Source organism: Ostrea edulis, chromosome 2 (assembly GCF_947568905.1).
Source record: "Ostrea edulis chromosome 2, xbOstEdul1.1, whole genome shotgun sequence".
Lineage (NCBI taxonomy): Eukaryota > Metazoa > Mollusca > Bivalvia > Ostreida > Ostreidae > Ostrea > Ostrea edulis.
Window position 1 is genome coordinate 23,742,312 of NC_079165.1, and position 24,363 is coordinate 23,766,674.

The 24,363-nt window shown below is 35.6% G+C and overlaps 1 protein-coding gene across 1 annotated transcript in view; it reads left to right on the forward strand.

The window, feature by feature from the left end:
* The first annotated feature begins 3,230 nt into the window (after positions 1-3,230).
* The window catches only part of LOC125678692 (arginine--tRNA ligase, cytoplasmic-like), a 66,299-nt gene continuing 45,166 nt past the window's right edge, over positions 3,231-24,363 (forward strand). The window contains exons 1-10 of the mRNA XM_048917333.2: positions 3,231-3,364; positions 6,141-6,287; positions 7,916-8,098; positions 8,499-8,588; positions 9,182-9,360; positions 9,939-10,122; positions 10,853-10,982; positions 11,875-11,979; positions 13,404-13,582; positions 18,064-18,173. Coding sequence (XP_048773290.1) covers positions 3,323-3,364; positions 6,141-6,287; positions 7,916-8,098; positions 8,499-8,588; positions 9,182-9,360; positions 9,939-10,122; positions 10,853-10,982; positions 11,875-11,979; positions 13,404-13,582; positions 18,064-18,173 — 1,349 coding nt within the window. The 5' untranslated portion in view covers positions 3,231-3,322. The remainder of the gene's footprint in view (positions 3,365-6,140; positions 6,288-7,915; positions 8,099-8,498; positions 8,589-9,181; positions 9,361-9,938; positions 10,123-10,852; positions 10,983-11,874; positions 11,980-13,403; positions 13,583-18,063; positions 18,174-24,363) is intronic.

A 24,363-nucleotide genomic window follows, 5' to 3' on the forward strand; every position in this document is an offset into this window, starting at 1 on the left:
ATGTATCCTTGTCTGTAAGGGTTTTATGAAGTTTAGGAATCCAGTATAGGTACAGGAACTCATATGTCGGAGATATCAAATGTGTTGGAAACTGAATCATTGTGTTGAAGAATTTTATGTTTTGAAAGGGAGGTTGAAGCATAATTAGGATTACCAGATGTGGAATTAATGCCAGGTTCCTTTAAGAACAGTTGTAATAATGAACCTTACAAACAAATACAGTCTGTTACAAGCTTCGTCAGATGGAACCAAAACATATTCCTTGTGTATTAAACCTATCTGTTTGTTTTATCACCTCTGGTTTACTAAACACAGCAGGATAGTTGGTAGGAGTTATGATCACTGTTCGTTATCTTCACCTTTGATGGTACGTACTTTGTTTTAATGGTTCTAATACCTTATTTTAATATTCCTCTTACACCTTTAACCCATTATGACACGTTGTCAAGTTCTTTTTCATATTTAGTCCATCATCTGGAATATTCTTTGAAAGAATTCATAATAGAGATGACGTCTTGTCGCCAATTGAAAGAACGGGGTGTCTGAATTTAGGACCCCTCAACGTAAGTGATTTCAGGTCCTCATTTTCAACTGTATCAACATCACCGGTGATGACATGTCTAGCTGGACTATAATTGAACGAAGACACAAACACGCAGATAGAGGTGGGTTAAGTGTCCAGGAACTGTAAAGTCTTTTGAAATTAAACAGTTTGGACTGATTTTGACTGCGGATAACTCCGTTTACCTGACCAGGATATAGGGCTCACGGCGGGTGTGATCGGTCAACAGGGGATGCTCACTCCTCCTAGGCACCTGATCCCACCTCTGGTGTGTCCAGGGGTCAGTGTTTGCCCAACTATCTATTTTGTATTGCTTATAGGAGTTATGAGATTGATCACTGTTCGTTATATTCACCTTGCATGCAATAGTAGAAGTATATCTGTAGGAAATACAGGATATAGACATGGACTTGAAATATTCTGGAATACAGGACAACTTTTTATGACGAAAAATGTTGGTTATCTTGACGGCATCTATTCCTTTGTTAGCAAATGTAAGTATAAGGAACTGACGGGCATGATTCTGAAGGATTATCATCCATAGCCCGCAGTGGTTTAAAGAGTCTGTCCTGGGCAGCATCAATCCAGTCTGTATTCTGATGTTTGAAAAATCCAAGTACAGACTAGCTTTGGCTTCTTCAAATAACGTATTCAAAACCCTAGATGGAACATGGCAATGTTCTGTGAGAATATAATGGGGACCTGATTGTCTATTGACATCAGCTAACAGTGAATCTAGTGTGACGTCGTGTATATTTGGTCTTTAATATGAACAATGTCCTTGACTGTTTATGTCTTTGTGTTATTGGAAAGAGTCCCATCACATTCATGTTAATTCCTAATAGACTAATAAAATTTCCTACATTATATACCTGAGTTTGATATTCTCTGAAGACAAATCCTACATAGTCATGGTGATGCAGAAGGGGAGTTTTCTTATGTCCCATTTTATTGAAGTTACAATGCACGTGCTCACTTTAGAAATCATTTTGTCAAAGAACATGAACATCAACTTCAGCATCGTCTTGGATAAGAAGTTAAAGTACGTTTTCGTGTAGCCCTGTTTAAAACACGATCTCTGAAATGTTCCCGATTACTTAGGGACAACAATATGGTATACAGAGATGGCGACAGAATTATGGACAATGCAAATTTTCAAATGTTTCTCTCTGGAATTGGAAACCATACAGTGTAGCTATCATGATTCTTCAGATTCTTATTGAATCCCGATTGTTTTCAAATCAAAAGTACTCAATATCGAATAACACTAAGCGTGTGAATTCTGGCATTTATATAAAAATGACTAGTACTTCACTACCATAACATCAGGGACGGGTAATACTAGTATTTACAAGTAGTTCTGAATGTGGAATGTGGAACCCAGCACAAACCTCGTAATATTAAGATTCTGTATACGTTTATCCGGACACTATAGGTTTTCATTGAATTTTCATACTGTAAGGTTGGGTCCGGTCGCCCCTCTGTCCGCCTCTCTGTCACACTTTCTTCTTCCTCAAACCGCTCCTTTATTTTAAGCAGTGACCAATTAATCTTTTGGAATATATCGCATGGTGGTGGTATCATGTACGTTAGTATAAAGGTCCCTGGTTTTCCCTAACAAATTTCTGGTTCCTAGAACTCCTCTTATTTAAAGTATACTTCGTTTCGATTTCGTTTCACATTTTACAGGTACTGTCGATAAACAGACATTGTCAAACTGAGTTACAGAGTGGGATTCTTTTTTTGTTTAAATCATGATCATTGTTTGGTATGCACATCTTCTATTGTTGAAAATACATCGGTTTTTATAAATTCATCTCGTCGATGTACAGCAATGTGCGTCATATTGATTTGTTTGTATTTTAGAAGAAGAAAGGTTCCAATATTAAATCTACTTTGTTAAATACAATACCATTTTATTCATCAAAGAATTCCAAGATACCAAGAACATTTTTGTTGGTAGAACCCTTATACATAGTTTCCGTTACAATTTCAATAACAACCTGTATACAGGGGCGGATCCAGGCAGCGCCCCCCCCCCTAAATCCGCCACTGGTATAAGATATATTGGTAATATCTTCAATCCCCCCCCCCCCATGACATTGGTCGTATATTGGAGATGGAAAAAAAATCCTCCTAGGCTTCTGATCCCACCTTTGGTATATCCAAGGGTCCGTGTTTGCCCAAATCTCTATTTTATATTCCTTAATAAAGGAGTTATGAGACTGATCATTGTTCGTTTTCTTCACCTTTCATGTAGAACTTATAAAAATAAACAACCTTGTTATATTTTGACACTTTAAAATATATATCATTGAAATGGAAATTTTGAATGATGTATTTAACATTTTCCTTAGAGATTTACGATTCACCATTGAATAAGACCTACACCTACTTTAGTACAAGTAAAATATATTTTGTAACAATGTTATATAAACCTTTGTTTTTTCTCGAGAAGAAAGAGATGAAGAACCTTCATTCTGTTTCATGCGTTGACAATGATGAAACACCACGGGGTACTGCCATTCCAACAATAAGTCGCAAATAAAGCCCAGGATCAAAATATCTTTATTTGCAACTTACTGATTAAATTTCAAGTGCCTGTCAGCGTAGATAATGCATAGCGGGGACGATGGAAACGAGCCTGCGCTTTTCCGGATTAGTGGCGATCTCTCTGATCGATTTTCTCTGCTAGGCACTACAAGCAGCGTGGATCCTGTTCCGTCTGTGTTGCCGGCAGATTGCATCACTGACTTGACGATGTCTGATATTTCTGTGCTGCTCGCACACGCCGAACAAGCGGTAAGAACACTCATTTAGGTAGAAATGTAAATTTTCCTAAAGTTTACAAACTCCGTCCTGTGATCTCTACCGTGGTTAGATCCTTTTTCGTTATGTGAATCTTACACCCTCGCTTTTCTTTCCCCAAATTTGGAAGTTCAACCACAGGGGCATCTTATCCGCTCTGTTCTCTATCATTACACATAATAAACACAATGTTTGGAATATTTTAGTCTGGGTAAGTTTTAGGACATCAGTACATACGAGGATTTGTGTAACTTTTCTCAAGTAAGGTGTTTTTTGACTTTTTAAAAGTTTGTTTACAAATCGTGTTCTACTTTCGATTCTTCCCTTGAGTATCCATGGTATGTGTGATAGAGAACAGAGTGGATACGATTCAACTGTGGTTCAGCTGCTATCATGGTTATAACCCACAACAATTCATTAAAAAGGAGAATTTGAAATGAGGAAGACTAAAGTGTATGAAATAATGAATTGCACACGAGGTGTCTTTATCATTTATCACCTAGTTTTCTGGGGCGCATTTTACAAAAGAACTTACGACTTACGACCAAGTTTACATACTGGAATTTTCTAGTTTATTGTAAGATCATTCACTCCAAATGCAAAATATTTTTTTCTAATATTGAAAACTAAGCCTCAGAAAAGTTTTACTTCATTCACTCAAAGTAATAACAGTGTAATACAATTTAAGACTTGCGACTTCGTCGTAAGTTGTTTTGTAAAACGGGCCCCAGTATATTAAACACGTTGGGAACACTTCCCCTATAGTAAGATATTCTCGCAAAAACTTGATTATCCCGTACAGTTGAGAAAAACACTCGTGGAGTACATCTCTGTGTTTCACGTGAAAAGAAAAAGTGCTAGAATGTCAGATACTTCTGCAAATATATAAATCAAATAAAAAATACTATGTGCAATGGATTTCATGATTTCAGAATCCTTCCCTCCCGCAGCAATATTGACATGAAATTTCTTGACTGTGTTGTAAATTTTATAGAGTTTTATGAGTTACCGTACATATACTGGATCCCTAAACTACCTAAAATCCCTTATAAACAAAGATACATTGCTGGATCCAGTAAGTGCTTTACCAAGCCCCTATCTTTGCTCCTCACGAAAATATTAACAGAGTGAAGGAGAAACTTCAAACTTACTGTGCGACTACATATGCCAGAAGTGATGTTAATCAAATGTGGATTCTGAAAAATTCTAAAGAACTTTTAGTAAACTTGAAATCGCAAAAACTTTTCTCTTATCTATAACATCAAAACCTATGACTTTTCAACACTATACACAACCATTCCTAACGATAAATTAAAGACTAGACTTTTTGACATCATAGACAGTTGCTTTTTCAACAAAAATGGTAAAAGGAAATATACATGTCTAGTGATCAGTCATCCAAAAAACTACTTTGTTAAACACCACTCTGATTCCACGCACAAGTACTTTGAACTTAAAATTTAAAATATGCTAGAGTCTCTCATTGACAATATCTTCGTGGTCTTTGGTGATCAGGTCTTCCAACAGTCTTTTGGAATTCCCATGGGCACAAATTGTGCTCCGTTGTTAGCTGATCTGTTTCTATATTCAAATGAAGCAGAATTTATTCAAAAACTTCTATGTCAAAAGAAAAAATCTCTTGCTGTGGCCTTCAATTCGACATTTAGATATATCAACGACGTTTTGTTTATTAACAATAATAACTTTCATTCATAACTGTTATGTGGAAGTTGAAACTCGTGCATGTAGATTATTGCCTTGGCTCAATTGTACATATGCATATATTATATATGATATGTCGATTCGATATATCCCAGTGAGCTCAAAATGAAATACACCACAGAGTCATCCACTTCTGCTTCATACTTAGATATTTTTATTATTGAAAGTAGACATTAACAGCAAACTGACAACTCCACTGTATGACAAACGGGATGATTTCAGCTTCTCCATCGTCAACATCCCATATTTATGTAGCAATATTCCATTATCACCTGCATATATACATGTATGGTATTCATATCTCTCAACTGATTCGATACGCAAGACCTTGTTCTGCGTATAGTCAGTTTTTAAATGGAGGCAAGATACTGACAAACAAGTTGATGGTACAGGGGTTACAACAGTCTCGATTGAAGTCAGCATTTCGCAAATTCTATGGTTGTTATAACAATCTAGTTCGTCAATACAACCTACATGTATCATTGGGTCAAATGCTGTCTGACGTGTTTCATAACGATTGTTAGGCCGTTCTTGGCACACCGATTTTGACTACGGATAATCCGTTTACCTGATCAGGATATAGGGCTCATGGTGGGTGTGACCGGTCGACATTGGATACTTACTCCTCCTAGGCATCTGATCCACCTCTGGTGTGTCCAGGGGTCCGTGTTTGCCCAACTATCTATATTGTATTGCTTATTGGAGTTATGAGATTGATCACTGTTCATTATCTTCACCTTTCATAGAGACAATTCGAGTCATGCTGGGTGTGTCAATGTGTCACACTTATTCAGCATTGCACGGAATTTTCCATTATTTTCAATAAAGACACTACAACATCTGTTTATGATAATGTTTACTTTCTCGCTAAAGAGGAATAATTGCATTTTAGAGAAGATCTCACTATAGGGGGGGGGGGGGTGTTCCCAACCTGTTAAATTTTGTTTGATGTTTGACAGATTGACACTTGGTGAATATTTACCATTGTTATTAACAAATGATTAAACTGTCCTTTTGTTACATACACTGCATATACGTGTGTTGACAGGAGGCGGAGATAAAGAAACTCGAGGAGGAGATAGCCACCCTCCAGGACCCCCAGAAACTGTTGGCTGAGGGGGTTGTGTCTCCAGCTTTAGAGGCCCTGCAGAATGAAAATGCCAAACTTAAATACCAGATTAACACGTTGAAAAAGGTAGGCTATGAGCATTTTAAGAATTCTAAGAGGTTGTTTATGTAAAGATTGTTAAATCATTGGCACATACCATATATCATGGGTTTTTTTATCACAGTATTACTTCATTAACATGTATTCCTTTTATGACAGTTGATTTTTGTCTGAATACATTGGGTTGGATATACGAGGGTTGTCCCAAAATTCCATGCACAAGTGGCATTTCTCAGTTATCTGATGTCATGAAGAGCAAACAATTTCCATTAAGAAGATGTGCAAAGTTTCAATATTAATAAAAATTAAAGTCAGAAAATGTTAAAAGTTTTTATCATAGCAGGGTTTGACATTCATGCTTGTCACCTCATCATTTCCACCCTGAAATGATTTTTGACGACCCGTTTTTAACTTAGTTCGCCAAAATGGTGACCTGGTAACGAGTTTGAATTGTCAGTAAAATTTGAATATATATTTAGAGAATGAATACAAATGATATTAAAAGGAATAAAATCCAGTCGGTAAATCTTTTTTAGTATTTTGGTCTGTTGCGATAATGAAAGTCGTCTAAGACTTTCAGAATTCCAGAAATGTACAATTTACATTTACACGTGGGCATTCGATCTGGTTAGGGTAAAGAAACTGCCTTGCTGACGCCTAAACAATCTAAGAAACAGATTAAATTATAAAGGAAAGGAAACTTGCATGTAAAAGAGAGGCCGTATAAGACATTGTTGACCCAGGGGCATCCAGGCTCATTTATGAAGATGAGAAAATGTTTAAAATTTGTTCTTGCTGCCAAAATACCCGCGTTATTTCAGACTTTATTCAGTGCTCAACATCATTCAGATTTGAAGTTGTAATATGAAATATATGAGCTTCTGATTCCAGACCCAAGAATCTGCCAAGTGTAAACTATAAGGACAGAAACAATGGTTGAAATTCGGGCTGAAACAAAGTGAAATATTTTAGAATGAGAATATTGTTTGGTTTGGTTTTTTTCAATATTGGGTCCATTAACGGCATACAAGAACAACAAGCATACATAAGGTAAACAACAGAGAGGGGAAGAAATGAAAATGATAGACATATTACATAAAATATCCATTTAAAATTGAGTGTGAATGAAGTTGGGAAAAAGATAAATGTTAAGACTGAAGTGAAGAGAATGTAGTGGTAGAGAGCATGGAAAGATTCGAAGAGAATGTCAGTGATTATAAGGAGATGGGTGAGGGTGAAAACAAAGAGAATGCCAGTGATTATAAGGAGATGGGTGAGGGTGAAAACAAAGAGAATGCCAGTGAATATAAGGAGATGGGTGAGGGTGAAAACAAAGAGAATGCCAGTGATTATAAGGAGATGGGTGAGGGTGAAAACAAAGAGAATGCCAGTGAATATAAGGAGATGGGTGAGGGTGAAAACAAAGAGAATGCCAGTGAATATAAGGAGATGGGTGAGGGTGAAAACGATGTTTGCAATGAGAGAGTTTTTAAGATTCTGTTTGAAACTGAATTAGAAGTGCGATAAATTAAAAAAAAAAAGTACATTTAATGCCCGTTTTGTTTGGGCAACCTGAATCCCATTCGAGCAACCTGTGATCGGTGCCTACGTTGCCTGAATGGCGAGTGAAAATTCTGATTGTTGAAATGTTTTAGAGTGTAGCTGCTGAGAAGAGCAGGAAACCCGATTACATGATGAGCATCAGTACCATCGTGGCGGATGTGTTTGGACTCGCCATACGTAAGGCATTTCCTGGAATAGAAAATCCGCTCACCATGATTCAGGGAAGCTCCAAGTTTGCAGACTATCAGTGTAACAGTGCCATGAGTATCGCAAAGGTTGATATATATATTCTATCTAATCACTGTGTAGAATGAGACTTTTTGTTACTCTCTGTTATTCCCTATATTAGGCACATAAGACTTAAAAAAGCACAACGAAAAGTCTAATTAAATTTGTGAATCTTATGTGTCAAATCATTCCCATGACCATGCTAACCAGTGGTAAAATGTCTGACAAATTAAAAATTATTGTGTATTGATGTATTAATCATCTGTGATTTTTTTGGATAGTTTGTGGTTGTTAATTGTTTTAAAAGTATGGTGCTATTAATTGAAAGTGCATGCATTACATGTGTACTTTTGCAATATATAAAGATATGCATATGAAAATTCAATTACAAGATGACAGTTCAAAGTGACAATACAAACTGTTTACAATGGTTTTTCTTTCCAACAGATATTAAAAGAGATGGGGCAGGGAGCCAGTCCAAGAGAAATAGCAGATAAAATCGTACAAAACCTCCCACAAAACGAATATTTTGAAAAGGTTAATTTTATTTGTACTTACTGGTTTATCAGGTCTTATAATTGAATGTTTACGATTGGTGTCTTATAATTTATGTTTTATAATTTATGTCTTATAATTTATGTTTTATAATTTATGTCTTATAATTTATGTTTTATGATTGGTGTCTTATAATTTATGCTTTATGATTGGTGTCTTATAATTGATGCTTTATGATTGGTGTCTTATAATTTATGTTTTATAATTGATGTCTTATAATTGATGCTTTATGATTGGTGTTGTGATGTGAAGGTGCTGAAATCAAATGAATGCAAATCCAAATATTTCAATTTCCGATGTTTTTACCGTCAATATCTGTACCAATTGAAATAATAACCATTTCCTCATGAATGCTTCATGAAGTGTGATGATGTAATGTGTCGCAGTTCATGCCCTCATGTATTTTCAAAACAGAAATGTATTTCTTAGATAAGGCATCAACAGTGTTTCAGGAAGTGCAGTAAAACATGTGATTTTCTTAAAGAGGAAATTAAGAACTTTTAGAAGTACTATATATATGAGCTTCTCCCACTCCTGATTATAATAAACCATAGCTTTGTATACCACTATTACAGGTAGAAGTACAAGGGCCTGGGTTCATCAACATCTTCCTCAACAAAGCCTTTGTATCTGACCAGATAAGCGAACTGTTGACCAGAGGTGTGAAACCACCTAGAGTGGGGGTCAGGAGGAGAGCGGTAGTGGACTTCTCCTCCCCAAATATAGCCAAGGAAATGCATGTTGGTCATCTAAGGTAATTGGATGTTGTAGCCTTTAATGGAGGTGTTCAGACAACAACAATTTGATCTACCTGATCACAACTCAATGGTAGATTCATTTTTACTCTTCCGACGATATCAAACGGAGACATTTTTATTTCCCTTCATCAGTGTGTCTGGCTAGTCTTTCATTCACTTATCTATTTCTGTTAATGCCAGGCGATCTACTGGTACCAGTATGAGGTGGTACAAATTGAGGTCGGAGGGGGGGGGGGGTCCTCAGTAGGTTCAGGGTGAGGATATGGTGGGAACCTAAGGGGGTGAAAGCCTAGAAGCTTCAGTAACTAGATGCATGAAACACTATTTTAAGTTGATTGTGGATTTAAATCATTGCAAACTGTCTGTTAGAAAATATAGGCCATTTTGTGTTGGGGGGGGGGGGGGGGGGGGGGGGCAATCCTACTCCTCTTCTGCATCAAGTATCCTGACTTGACAGAATTTGCTTTGTCTGGGGAAAACAACATCAAACGTTCTACTGATATATGTAAGTTTAAGTTCTAATGCCCTGTTGCAAATTTGGTTGTAGTTTGAAGATTTTCCAAATTTTAAACAGGTCTACGATAATTGGTGAGAGTGTTTGTCGTCTGCTAGAATGGGTCGGCCATGATGTTTTGAGGATTAATCATGTAGGGGACTGGGGCACTCAGTTTGGTATGCTAATTGCTCATCTGAAGGACCAATTCCCTAACTACAATGTGGTGTCACCTCCAATTCAGGACCTCCAAGCTTTCTACAAGGTAAGGAAGGCCAAATTGTTGTCAATTAGATGAAGTTGAAATCTTTATCAAAAGATCAATCCTATTCAAATAAAAAAAAAAAGGATTTGAAATCAGCTATAGCATTTTTTTTACATTCATATAACCATTTAGTTTTAATTGGCAGTGTGAACATTATGCATACTTGTATATATATTTGCATTTCCAATGTTTTTGACCTTCATATATCTACATAGATAACCATTTCCTCATGAACATGCTGCTGTTGTAAACAATGCAAAATATAGTACGTCTATTTTATTTATTTTTATTTTAACGACTGGGAATTCCAACAGAAAAGAGTGTAGATATAAGAAATAGGTTTCATTTTTGAAAATACCCGAGGATATGAACTGCAGTGCTTCATGCCGGCGTACTTCATCAAGTACTATTCCAGTGTGATGTGTCACAGTTCATACCCTCATGTATTTCCAATCTTTAATGTGCTTTGTGCTTTACATACATTTTATATCATGAGTTTTAAAGGTTTTGGAGTTATCACTCTTTGCACCAATGAACATGATGATGAAAAGATAATGTTCACGTATTTGATTTATCATTGTTTGTGTCTGTGATGTGTTGGGTTATGTGGGCTGGAGATATGATTTTATGTTTATTAATAAGCAGATCCAGAGGAGTGCTGCTATAAATCTGCTGCTATAGATACTCTGGACATTATTTAAGAGCAGGGTTTTTTTTTTATTTGCCCTAGGAATCCAAAGCTCGGTTTGATGCTGATGAAGCTTTTAAAAAGAGAGCTTATGAGGCGGTGGTGAAATTACAAAGTTATGACAAAGACCATATCAATGCCTGGAAACTTATCTGTGATGTGTCCAGGAAAGGTCAGTACTCCTAAAGTTCATTCTCTCCCCCTCTCTTTTGTCTCTCTCCATCTCTCTCTCTCCTCTTTCCCCTCTCTCTCCCCCTCTCTTTTCTTTCTCTCTCATCTCTTTCTCTCCTCTCTTTCTCTCCTTTCTCTTCTGTATTTCTCTTCTCTCTCCCACCTCTTTCTCTCCCTCTCTTTTCTCTCTCCTCTCTCTTTCACTCTCTTTCTTTCCCCTCTCTTTTCTGTCTCTTTCCCTCTCTCTTTTCTGTCTCTCTCTCTTTCTCCCTCTCTTTCTCTCCTCTCTCTTCTCTTCCCTCTCTCTCTCCTATCTCTCCCTCTCTTTCTCCCTCTCTCCTCTTTCACCTCTCCTCTCTTCTCTCTTTCCCTCCTCTCTCTCTTCTCTTTCACCTCTCTCTCTCTCAAAAAGAATAAAATTGTCTGTGGCCCCTGTATTTTCAACTTATTCAAATGCATACATGTGCGTTATGTGCTCAACTATACTTTGTTATAAGGAGGTTGTGATAGCATCTTTGTATCAGTTGTGTATTCATTTATAGTTTTTAAGGCACTGATTTGTGCCAGATTAGACTGAAATACAGGAGTAAATTTTCAACATAATTACTTGTGTGTTCATTGAATCCCTTTTCATCTTTACAATAATTCTTCTGGGAGTTCATTCAAAATTTGTGTCTAGAATCTTTTGGTGTTTGATAATGAAAATGGGACCAGAAATGATGGACATTTCTTTTTATTTTGAGAGTAAGGCAGTTTTAAAAAAAATACTGTATATAGAAATCTTTGGTTCAAATCTTATATAACCCATATCTGTACAGAGAAGGTGCAGCATCTTTAATTACTAGTTTTTATTGTAAATGTGGGTATGGTAATATTTCTTGTACATCTTTCAGAGTTTCAGAGTATATATGATCGCCTTGGAGTGACTCTCATTGAGAGAGGAGAATCGTTTTATCAAGAGATGATGAAAGATGTTGTCAGGCTAATTGACGAGAAAGGTTTGTGTTTCAAGTCCATTGTTCTACATGTAAACTTGTGCTAGAATAATAATAATAATAATAATATTGAAAATTGAGAAATGTTAATGACACCCCTGGGGCCTTAGGGGCAGGGCAAAAACTACCCAAAAATGACCAATTTTCAAAAATCTTCTTCTCAAGAACCACACACATGTAAGAAAAACTAAATGCATAGTGATGTAGAGCAGGAAGGCCTCTACCAAACTTGTAAATTTCATGATCCCCGGGGTAGGGCCTAACTTGTTATATAGTGTTTATGTGTAAAACACTTAAATATCATTTTCTTTAGTGCTTTTGATACTAAATTGAAACTAAATGGATAGAGCAGGTAGTCTTTTACCAAAATTGTAAATTTGATTTTCCCCAGAGTAAGGGTTTTGACCCCAGGGTGGGGCCAAACTTAGTATATACTAGTATTTATGTGTAAGTTTGCCGATACTGTATAAAATCTAAATGCATACTTAGGAATAACAGAAAAGGATGTACAAAAAAATGGTGAATTTCACAACCCAGGGTTATGACTAAGATGAGTCCAAATTAGTCATATCTTTTGATATTTTAATGTTAATACACCAATTATTTAAAGCTTTTCATCAGTGTATGCACTTTTGAGGGCAGTGAAGTTTTAAGAACACATCTTGTTTTATACTGTTGCTGAACATTTGAATTTAGCATAGATATTCAGAACAGGACATTTTTTCTAGATTTCATAGCCCATGGAAGTAGTGATATTTTTACACTAGTATGCAGGTGACCGATAAGGCCTGTGGGCCTCTTGTTAAGATATATTTGTGTAATTTATCTTTTTTCCAAATGACATGTTTCTTGAAAATTTTATTTGTTGATTTAAAAAAATATTAACAAAAACCTGTTTTGATTTTCATCAATATTTTTTTGTCTAAAAAGTTAGAACATTTACCCCAAGTCCTCTTCGCAGGTTTTATTAGATATTTATATCATGCATGAAATCACAGTGACATCTGTTATTTGCAAATAAATCACCTTTTTTATCATACCGGAAAAAATCATATGAAATAATTTTAAAAGACCATGTTTCACTCTTTTGATGTTGAACTCATGTTTCATACCAGGTGTTTAAACGAGCAACTGAAATTTTTTTTAGTGTAATGAACCACCTTAATTACTTTTTAAGACTTGTATAGAGAGTACACTAACACACACATAAGAACAATGGCAGAACACGAAATCTTTACAAATAATAAATCACAATTCTGCTCATTCATGATTGAACTAAACTGTTCCTGACCTATAGTTCCATTTGACTTTGAATTCATTATTTAGGTACATGTATAATATTCTAAACTTAAATAAGAGTGCGACTGTTATTGTTTGTCCATTTTTTTGTAAATCAGTGAAGGGATGTGATTTATTTTTACACACAGGTAAACTAGAAGAAGAAGAGGGACGCAAAATAATGTATGTCAAAGGCTTGTCGGTACCATTGACGATTGTCAAATCCGATGGAGGATTTACGTATGACACGTCTGATTTAGCGGCCATTAAACAACGTCTCCATGACGAAAAGGGGACCTGGTTGATATACGTCGTTGATTCAGGACAAGTAAGATATAAAAAATATTGTATGCTGTAAAGTTGATTTTATTTTTGGTGTGTATGTACATCATTCAAATATGTCGTTGATTTAGGACAAATAAGATATTGTTAGTTACACAGTCAGTTTGGTACATAATATGGAGTAATCCAGAATGGGAAATGGAAATCCGTATTGGGCAATTATACTGGATTAACCAATAATCACGAAAGTCACAGCAGTTTTTAAATGAGTAAATACATTATATACTTCATTATTTGCCCCAAAAACATACAACACATAAGAACAATTTGGTCTGTATTTTGGTCTGGCAATTTGATGGTTTCATATGAAATAATTCCACCCAAGTTTTTCGTAACAATCTGATGAAGAAATTGACCAGACTAACATCTGTTAGAATGCTTCCTAGATCTCTGATATGTACTTCCTGTAAGCATTCGGCTGGTGGTCATACCGTGGAATGAAGGGGGGGGGGGGGTTGTACCGAAAAATTGAAAGTGTAAGGGATGCTGTGTTCCTTATACATACAAAATTGTAGGTCACGGTTTGGAAGATACAGACGTTGCCCACGACTCCGCCCCTCTCTGAGTGTATTTACAGGCCCTCTGGTACAACAAAAACAGACTGTTGGATAACATTAAGGAAATCATTTGAGCCGTACGTTCTGTACAAAAAGGGCGGACCTTTAAGGAATTTAGTGCTAGAGTGTGAACTATAGAATACAAGCCTTCAAAATATATTACAGCAGTATTGTTAAGATACATGTATTACAGTCAAGATGAGACCTAACTGGTCATTGGTCAAGATGAGAACTAACTGGTCATTGGTCAAGATGAGAACTGACTGGTCATTGGTCAAGATGAGAACTAACTGGTCATTGGTAATAACAACGTCTTCCTTTTACAAATTTTCATTGTGACATTTTAAATGGGCATTAGCTGTGAAAGTGATGGCAATTTTTTCTCAAAATCTTTTAATGGCATAGGAATATATTTCAATGACTAATAAAAACAATTATTTTGTACGAAAAGAAGGGAAACTTCAAAAAAAAAAAAACTACATTAGATGACCGCTTTTAGTGAAAATAAATATGTAAGGAAGAATTATTGTCTTGCAAGACAATAATTATCTAATCACCAAAATTACACATTTCTGTGCCTACTTTGAGTTTAAAAAGTGTTTGAAATAATCAAATACAGTCCCTGAAATGTTCTTCTTTCCCACTTGAACGGTGAACGCACGGTGAGCGAACGGTGAACAAACGCAGAGTGAATGGTGAGCGAACGCAGAGCGCAAAGTGAACAGTGAACGAACGCTGAGCGCACACTGAACACAAAATGATCTATTTACTCGGAATGTTTCAGATTTTTCCCTGGGATTTTACTTATTTCATAATCAAGTAACAAAATACATGTACATGTATATTTCATCAATTAATAAAAAATAAAATAAACCAGAATCGTGATGCAGCATATTTTACAGTTCTGGATATATTCAATGTAATATATTTTTGTACAAGTACCGAGTATACATGTATATATTTCATGAAATTATCGCAAATTGTACATTAATACACGCAACAGTCATATACAAACAAAAGCAAATTTCGTATGTACATTGTGTATAACATTACATGTACAGATACATTTAATGCATGGGTATGATATATAAACAATGCATGTGAAAAGGAAAACACTATAGTCTACATGTGTAGTGACATCCAGAATTTACAGGTGTTCATGTAGGGCTTCAAACTTTAATAGCTGGATCGTTTGGGATACCTGTAATTAACAAACACCCCCGAAAGGAGTCAAGATAGATGCAGTAAACAAACAATACAGACAGTATACCCTATGTCAACACCTCAACACTTCTATCAGTATTAAATATTCCTACTTACATTTTGTGTCATTCATTTGTCGCAGCTACATCGACCCGAGGAAATAATCCTAGAATTTATGCACATGCAAGTACAAAACTTACTATTTTTATTATTAATGTGACCATAGATTGTATTTAGATCGAGCAATATTTGCATGATGTTTAAAGGCTAGTGCAGAAACGTACCAGATAAACAATTACATCTTTGCATTAAGGACAAATGTTACAAAAGTTTCTAATTTGGCATGAGTAGTAAATATCAGTTTATTGACAATGTTTTTCATAAATATAGGCATAAAATAGCTATATCAATTTGACATTCTGACATGTACATACGGTACAATGTACATTATGTAGCATCGTTTGTTTGTTTTTATTTTTCAAAGTAGGGGGGATGACTTGTTTAAAACTCGTGTCAAACAATGCAAAATAATTATAATAATTTGTGCTTTTGCTCGAACTTGTAAATGCTAAATCGTCAACACAGGGGAAGAGGTTTTCATTACCTGAAACTTCCTTATATTTTGTACCTGGGTTAAATTCATAACGACAAACTCTTATATTCGTCTCTCATTTAGAATTTTTTTTAACAAAAGCTCAAATGAACCTTTCGGCATTCACAGTGGATAATCCTGACCTTTTGTACTTCAAAATTAAATTTCTGATATAGTAAGAAAGTCTCCTTCCACTTTTACGCACATGTTCAATTTTCATTTTCGGCTTGCTATCAAGATTGGTCCTTTCACTTTGGTGTTTCGAATGACAATGAAAAGACTGAACGATGAACGAACGGTGAGCGCACGCTGAACGCTTTGTGAACGGTGAACGAACGGTGAGTGCATGCTGAACGCTTTGTGAACGGTGAACGAACGGTGAGCGCACGCTGAACGCAAAACTGAACGGAGAGCGCACGGTGAACGCACGCTGAACGAACGGTGAGCGAACGGAAAAATGGTAAAGTAGAATGTTTCAGGGACTGTAGTGGTGTTATTATTGAAATATATAATATAGAGCAATTTTCATTCCGTTCAAAAGGGGCCTCCGTGGCTGAGTGGTTAGAGCATCACGCTCAAAATCACAGCAGCATCTCACTTCTGTCGGCGCGGGTTCGAATCCTGCTCGCGCCGGTAAGTGAGAAAGTTTCCCAGTTTACTTTTGGAAGGTCGGTGGTCTCTTCCCAGGTGCATTATATCTGGGTTCTCTCTTCCTCCAATAATAAAAAAAAAACTGGGCACCACTATATAACTGAAAAATTGTTGAGTGTGGCAGAAAACATCAATCATTCAATTCAATTTTTGGTGACAAAATGACGGCCAATGCCCATTGAAAACATTGTTGGATAAGATAAGGGTTTTTATTTTGCTAGTAACGGCTCATTCCTTGATAAAGACCAGTGATGATCGATGTTTGAGAGATGGTGATGTTTTTCTACTGTGTGTAATGTTGACGCACATATCAAAGTGTCATGTGTTTGTACTTTGGTTGATGACAGTTTACTGTCTGTACTTTGTAGTACTGTACTTCATGGTTACAGCGAACCTTCAGGGCAAGTGAAAAATTACTTTTTAATCAAACTTCGTTATATCCAATACAATTTTTGTTGTTTGCTTATAGGGGAATAATATTTAATAAATATCACTTAGCAATAAGCATGAATCCGTTATAAACATGTTTTTGGTGTTGTGTTTTGTCCAAGGGACATCTACTAGATTTAAGGTTTTTCAATTCGTTTACTGTTAAGGATGCAGTCAGCAGTTTTGGTCGTAACATTACGTGTTATCAGAAAGACGAGAGAGTGAATATTATAAAATCTCTTTGAGAAAATACTAAGAATGTGAAGTCAGTAGATTAGAGCAACTCCAGTATGAAATAATTATGTGCACAATTAATCAAATTAATGGATATTTTACATTTTGTAGTCATAGTATTCTAATTGTGACATCATAATCACGAAGACAAATTTTGATCCTCATGTAATATAAGAATTTATTAACACTTCCCTCCTCCTCTTCTTGGCTTACAGCGGGAGATTAATAGAATCCTTTATTAGTACGAGTGTGGGATAGGGAAATGTCACCGAGGGAACAAGATTCGCAGTCTAGGACAAGGCTTTTCCGAGTCCTAGACAGCGTGTCTTGTTCCAGAGGTGGAATTTCCCTATCCCACACAAGTAAATAATGAGGGATTATTTTTCTCACATTTTACCCACAGTTTAGTGCATGAATTCAAGAGCTTCAAGAAAATTCAAAATGATCAAAATCCTCATTTGAACTTCAATGCAAAAACTAATTAGACAGTCAGAAAGAGCATACCCGAAAATGGTTCACACTATAAGCGTAAACTAAAAAACCCAAGGTTGTCCACCAGAAGGCTGTATCAAATTGAAATTTAAAGAAAACAATACAAAATATATTACTTCACCATGTAACGTAAATCATATGAAATATATGACATCACAATCAAATGACATCACAGTAGTGTGAAACAGAAAAATCTCACATAGCTGTCTAACATGAGTAAAGTCATTCTCACACTGGTGATAATGTGAGAAAAGTATTCATATCATTTTGGCACAGCTGGGTTTAAATAAAATTGTTTTTTGTGTGCAGGGATCCCACCTCCAAACCGTGTACGCTGCTGCGAAAGAGTTGGGCTGGTATAACAGCAAGCTGACGCGTGTAGAACACGTAGCCTTTGGAGTGGTGTTAGGCGAGGACGGGTAAGTAGCTATCCTGTAGATTTCACCATTTAAAGCTGGACGTAAAGACCATCACAGGTGGTCAATCTGTAATCCATTGATACCAGCAGACCCCTTCAATTCAGTTTGATGTGACCTGGTATTTGATGGACAAGAGATCAAAAGTCTTGAATATTTCCTTGTGTTGAAAAAAGAAATCCGCCCACTCATCCAAATATTCATGGTCTGCATGTAATGACATCTCAACAATAAATCAGGGGCGTCATTAGGGGGGCATGTAATGACATCCCTATAATAAATCAGGGGCGTCATTAGGGGGGCATGTAATGACATCCCTATAATAAATCAGGGGCGTCATTAGGGGGCATGTAATGACATTCCTATAATAAATCAGGGGCGTCATTAGGGGGCATGTAATGACATCCCTATAATAAATCAGGGGCGTCATTAGGGGGCATGTAATGACATCTCTACAATAAATAGGGGGCGTCATTAGGGGGCATGTAATGACATCCCTATAATAAATCGGGGGCTTCATTAGGGGTATGTACTGCTTTTGCAATACTCTCAGAATGAGCCCCGTATTCTCAAAGTGCTTGTTTAATGTACTCTTTTGTAACTTAGAACAAATTATAAAGTAAAATTTCTAACTAGTGAGAAATTCTTGAAGTATTTGTATTGGTCTATTGATGATGTCATTACTTGAATTTTAAATTTTTTTTTTAAAGGTGTTCATATTTTTTGGATTATTATATTATTTTCTAAGGAAAGTCAATATTGGTGATTTTGTTAGACTGCAATATATAATTTCATCAGTTGATTGCTGCTTAAATATTTAAAAAAAAAAAAAATTCTTAAAATGAACTTTCCCAGCACCATGCTCTCAGAATTATATATTGCTAGGGACAGTGATTTGTTTGTGTGAGGCTGGCATAGCTTTATCATTCAGCCCCGGAAAGGCAGGAAGTTTGCTGTAATCGATAAGCTTATATCTGTTGTGTCTCTTTGTTCACGGTGCTGTAGAGAGCTTTTGTGATGTATCCTCATACAGGTGTCTTTTAAGTTTGTGAAGGCTGGTCGTGTTGTTTTGTTCTGAAGAAAACTTAATCCTAATTAGCCCTGCATTGTGGGGGAAGAAACCTGTATATTGAAGAGAGGTGAAATTGATTTCATCTTAATGTTGGTAGTTTCTTCAACCAGAGTTATGGAAGAACACAAAGGTCTAAAACTGTAAAATGTACATAAGTAAAGACATCTTCAGTGAGGGAAAGTTTGAAGTGCAATAAATTTACGTAGAACCTCATGTTTTTTAAGCTCACCTGAGCTGAAAGGTGAGCTACTCTGATCACTGGTTGTCTGTCTGTCTGTCCGTTTGCCTGTAAACTTTTCACATTTTTCATCTTCTTATTCAGAACCACTGGGCCAATTTCAGTCAAACTTGGTACACATCATCCATGAGTGAAGGGGATTCAATTTGTTTTCAAATGAAGGATCATGACCCCTTCAAAGGGGAGATAATCACAAAAATGCAAAAATAGGGAGGGTCATTTCAAAATCTTCTTCTCAAGAACCACTGGTTTGCGTTGTTGTAAATAGAACTGCATTCTCATTGGTTCCCACTCTTTTGTGGAAACAATCAGAACAGGTCCAACTTTTTGATACTCACTGATGTCAAGGGTTAGTGTGAGGTAACGAATCAATAACCCTTGACTTGTGAAGATGACACCAGGCCAGAAGAGTTGAAACTTAAGACCTTTCAGGTGTGTGATCTTGTAACCTAGACTTGGAAGTTTGACCTACTTTTAATAAAAATCTTACCTATTTGATATCTCTTGAACTATTTAAGGTATATAGATTTCTCATATCTTGTATATATATTTCTTATGACAAGACCTTTCATTTAATATCATATGACCCTGTGACATTGAACTTGGAGTTTGACCTGCTTTTAAGAAAACATAACATATAAATATATTTGGAAATATTTTAGATGTGGCTCTCATATTTTGTATATAGATTCTTTATGGCAAGACCTTATTATATTGTTAAGCTTGACCTTGACCTTTAAGTTTGACCTACTTTTAATAATAGTTTTGCCAATTTAATATCTTCTGAACTATTCAGTTAAGATAGAGCTTTCATATTTTGTATAAAGATTTCTTATTGCATGGTCTTCATATCATACTATGATCAATGACCTTGTGACTTTGGTCTTATCCAGAATATCAAGATCATATTAGTCATATTCATGTTGGGCATCTCTTACAGCTGTACAGCTGACAATATGTACATTGTGCTTTTAAGGTCTGCAGGGAATTGAATTTTTTCTTATTGAATTAACAGAAAAATTGCAATTTTGTTATGCCCTGCCATGAAATGGACAGAGCTTGAATTGTTACCTTTCTCCATACTTCTCTTAATTCGTCGTAGATCAGTTTCCGTTTTATTATCTCTGCTTTGGATGCACGTATTCATCTGAAACTTGGTATATAGATACACCACGAGACTATCCAGATTAGGTTTCTATTTGCTTGTGGTTGAATATTTTTTAAAGAGTTGTGCCCTTTGGATATAGAGTATTTTAGATGATTCACAGTGTCTGATCATTATCTCTGTCAGACATCAACATTTTGAATTGAAATTTAGGATATAGATATGTTGTGAGAATACACAGGTGAGATAACTTTTGACAGACTTATGGCCCTTGGGCAGTGGCATTTGTTTCGCTTCGACACCACCCAGTTTTGCTAATCTAGGTAAAATTTTATTATATTACAGTACTTACTCATTATTATATATGGTCAGTGTGTTATTCCTCTTAAATGGAGGGCTTTAGTAAATTAAAGATTTAAAAGATCTTCTAGTACACAGTTAATATAAGGAAGATTTTCATATAATCAATTGTCCCCCATTTCAGACTGAAACTTTCATTGTTAATTCATCAGCAGCTAGAAGAGGCAAAGCTTTAGGGTATTAAATGTTAAAACTCAAATCATCACTTCCATTTTCACACCAGAGTTTTCTTACCTAGATCAGCAAGGCTTAAGGGTGTTAAATGTTCAAACTCAAATCATCACTTCCATTTCACACCAGAGTTTTCTTACCTAGATCAGCAAGGCTTAAGGATGTTAAATGTTAAAACTTAAATCATCAATTCCATTTCACACCAGAGTTTTCTTACCCAGATCAAAAGTGAACACTGGTGTGTCTTCTGATCTTTCCAGGTAACCGCCTTTACGAAGCGTACAGAAATTCAGAACCTCAACAATCCCGCTTCATTTTTAGTCTATTACTTGCTGAATAAAGAGATGACATTGATTGATTTCGTTAGGAAAGTCTCCATCAAATGTCTGTAAATTTCTACAAATGTTCAAGCAAGTAAATCAATAAATTTTCTCTGAAGTGGTTTAAATACTATATCAATGCTAAGGCACTGTATATTTAGGGAACCTGTACTTCTTACTATTAATTAACCATCAACTTACATGTAACCTTCAGAGATTCTATATATACTCATGTGCATTAAGAATAAATGGTATATAAATAATAAAAAATAAATAATTAAAATAATATGTGTATATTTGAACACTATGAAAATGAAGTATATAAAGAGAATTGAAAAAAAAGTTAGAATAATACTTTAATTAAACATGTTTTATCACAGTCAAAGTAATGCTTTAATTCAAGTAATGCTTTAATTAAACATGTTTTATCACTGTCAAAGTAATGCTTTAATTCAAGTAATGCTTTAATTAAACATGTTTTATCACAGTCAAAGTAATGCTTTAATTCAAGTGATGCTTTAATTAAACATGTTTTATCACAGTCAAAGTAATGCTTTAATTCAAGTAATGCTTTAATTAAACATGTTTTATCACAGTCAAAGTAATGCTTTAATTCAAGTGATGCTTTAATTAAACATGTTTTATCACAGTCAAAGTAATGCTTTAATTCAAGTAATGCTTTAATTAAACATGTTTTATCACAGTCAAAGTAATGCTTTAATTCAAGTAATGCTTTAATTAAACATGTTTTATCATTGTCAAAGTACTGTATAACAGGTTAATATCGCGGTCGGAAAAAATCACGGTTTTTTCATTTAGCATCAAATTGCTGTCGGTTTAATTTGCAGAAAAACAAATCTTAATATCCTTCAATGTATTTCTTTTCAATATGAAAGATTAATTCACTGAATATTAAATTCGCAGAAAATTTGTTTCAGCGAATAAAGCGAAAATTAAATCTGTGAGTTAATTTCCTGCTATACGGTAACTCTTTGATTTAGGCATGTTTCATCATTGTTATAATGTTGATTTAGGCATGTGTTTTATCATTGTTATAATGTAAATTTATAGGCATGTTTGATTTAGGCATGTTTGATCATTGTTATAATGTTTAGGCATGTTTTATGAATATAGAACATCAGTATATCACAACATCGCTGGATTGATGTCCTACAAAGTGAGACTGTGTTCAGACTGGAATGATTATTACACCATTCCAACATCATGGTGCTAGCTTATAGAATATGAGACTTTTGATGATGGATTATAATGGTGTATATTGGATTTAGAGCTGTATAGATGTCGCATCAGCTGATGAATTGAAGTACAATACATTGTTTTTTTTTTTAGCTTACTGTAGCTGAAAGCTCCAGTAAGAAGTGCAGATTAACATTTGTAGGGCATGCATCTGTCATTTGTAAACTTTTCACATTTTCCTCTTCTTCTTAAAGGGACTCATTGTAGTACTTTCGATTTTGTTTTCCCGGGATAGGGATAGATCTCTCGACTTTTGTTGTTGTTCTTATGGGGTCCGGGTTAGAATAGATCCTCGTGACCCCTTGCTTGTTGTAAGAGGCAAAATCCGAGGCCCCGGGCCGTGTCACAGCAGGTGCGGCACGATAGAGATCCCTCCCTGCTCAAAGAGTGTAAGCGCCGAGCATAGGCCTAAATTTTGCAGCCCTTCATCGGCCATGGTGACGTCTTCATATGAGTGAAAGATTCTCAAGAGGGACGTTAAAACAATATTCAATCTTACTGGATGATTCAGCTTCGTCAGGCATTTTTTATTTTAGTTAAGTCGCAGCAGGAATATTCGTATTATTAAAAAAAATACTGACATCGGTGATTTTCGAAATGACAATCGATTACTCACATCGTTTCAGTTATAGCGACCGACAATCGAAAGTCGGCGATAATCGGTACATCACTAAAGGTGAAGATAACGCACAGTGATCAATCTCATAACTCCTATAAGCAATACAAAATAGAGAGCTGAGCAAACATGGGGGAAAAAATGCATCATTGGTTGCATGGACTACTGTTTGTTTTGAATTTGAAAGTAGGATCTAGTGACACGTCACAAAATTCGGAATAAAAAATGATAGCCAGGAAGCGATATTCTTCAGCTAGGAACTTTATGCTTCAATTTTTATCCCCCCCCCCCCCCACCATGATCAGAGATTTGGGTGCATATATAGTTTATGGTCCATCTGTCTTTCTGTCTGCAAAAACTTTAACCTTGACTGTAACTTCTAAATGGATGGTGATAGCTGTGCTTTCATATTTCACATGTGCATTCCTTATGATAAGGCCTTTTATTTTGGTACATTGTACCAAAATATTTTTGACTTTGTGACCTTGGAGTTTGACCTACTTTTGAAAAACTTTACTTTGGAATGGTTATTCATATTCCACAAGTGTATTCTTTGTAACAATTAAGGCCTGTTTTTACCTCATGACCTTGGCCTTGGAGTTTTGCCATACATGGGCATAAATGTTTCAGAAATGCATCTTATTTAACATTATCGAATTTGGTTTGATATTTTTAATGAAGAGAGTGTGCGCTACAAAGGTGATGTTCACAAGGGATATAACTGCTACTACAATCTGTCTTCTGTATATCTAATCTTTAATGTTTTACAAAGGAAGTTGCAGTAGCTCAAGAAGAGGGATGTGGTTCATGAGTCTTGTGTTTTATTGAGTTCTATTTATATTTCATAAGAGGCCGGAATTCCCCATCCAATGGATGGCTCCTAGAGTATTGTATGAGCAAAAAATAAAGAAAACTCTTCAATTTCTGTGTTGTATATTGTTTGCATTCGAGAATGATTAGCCTTAAATGGACTGAGCAAAGTAACTGAATTAGAGGCATAAGTCCTAATCATTCTGCCTAAATTGGTCAGTTCCTCCTTCTACTTTCTGTATTC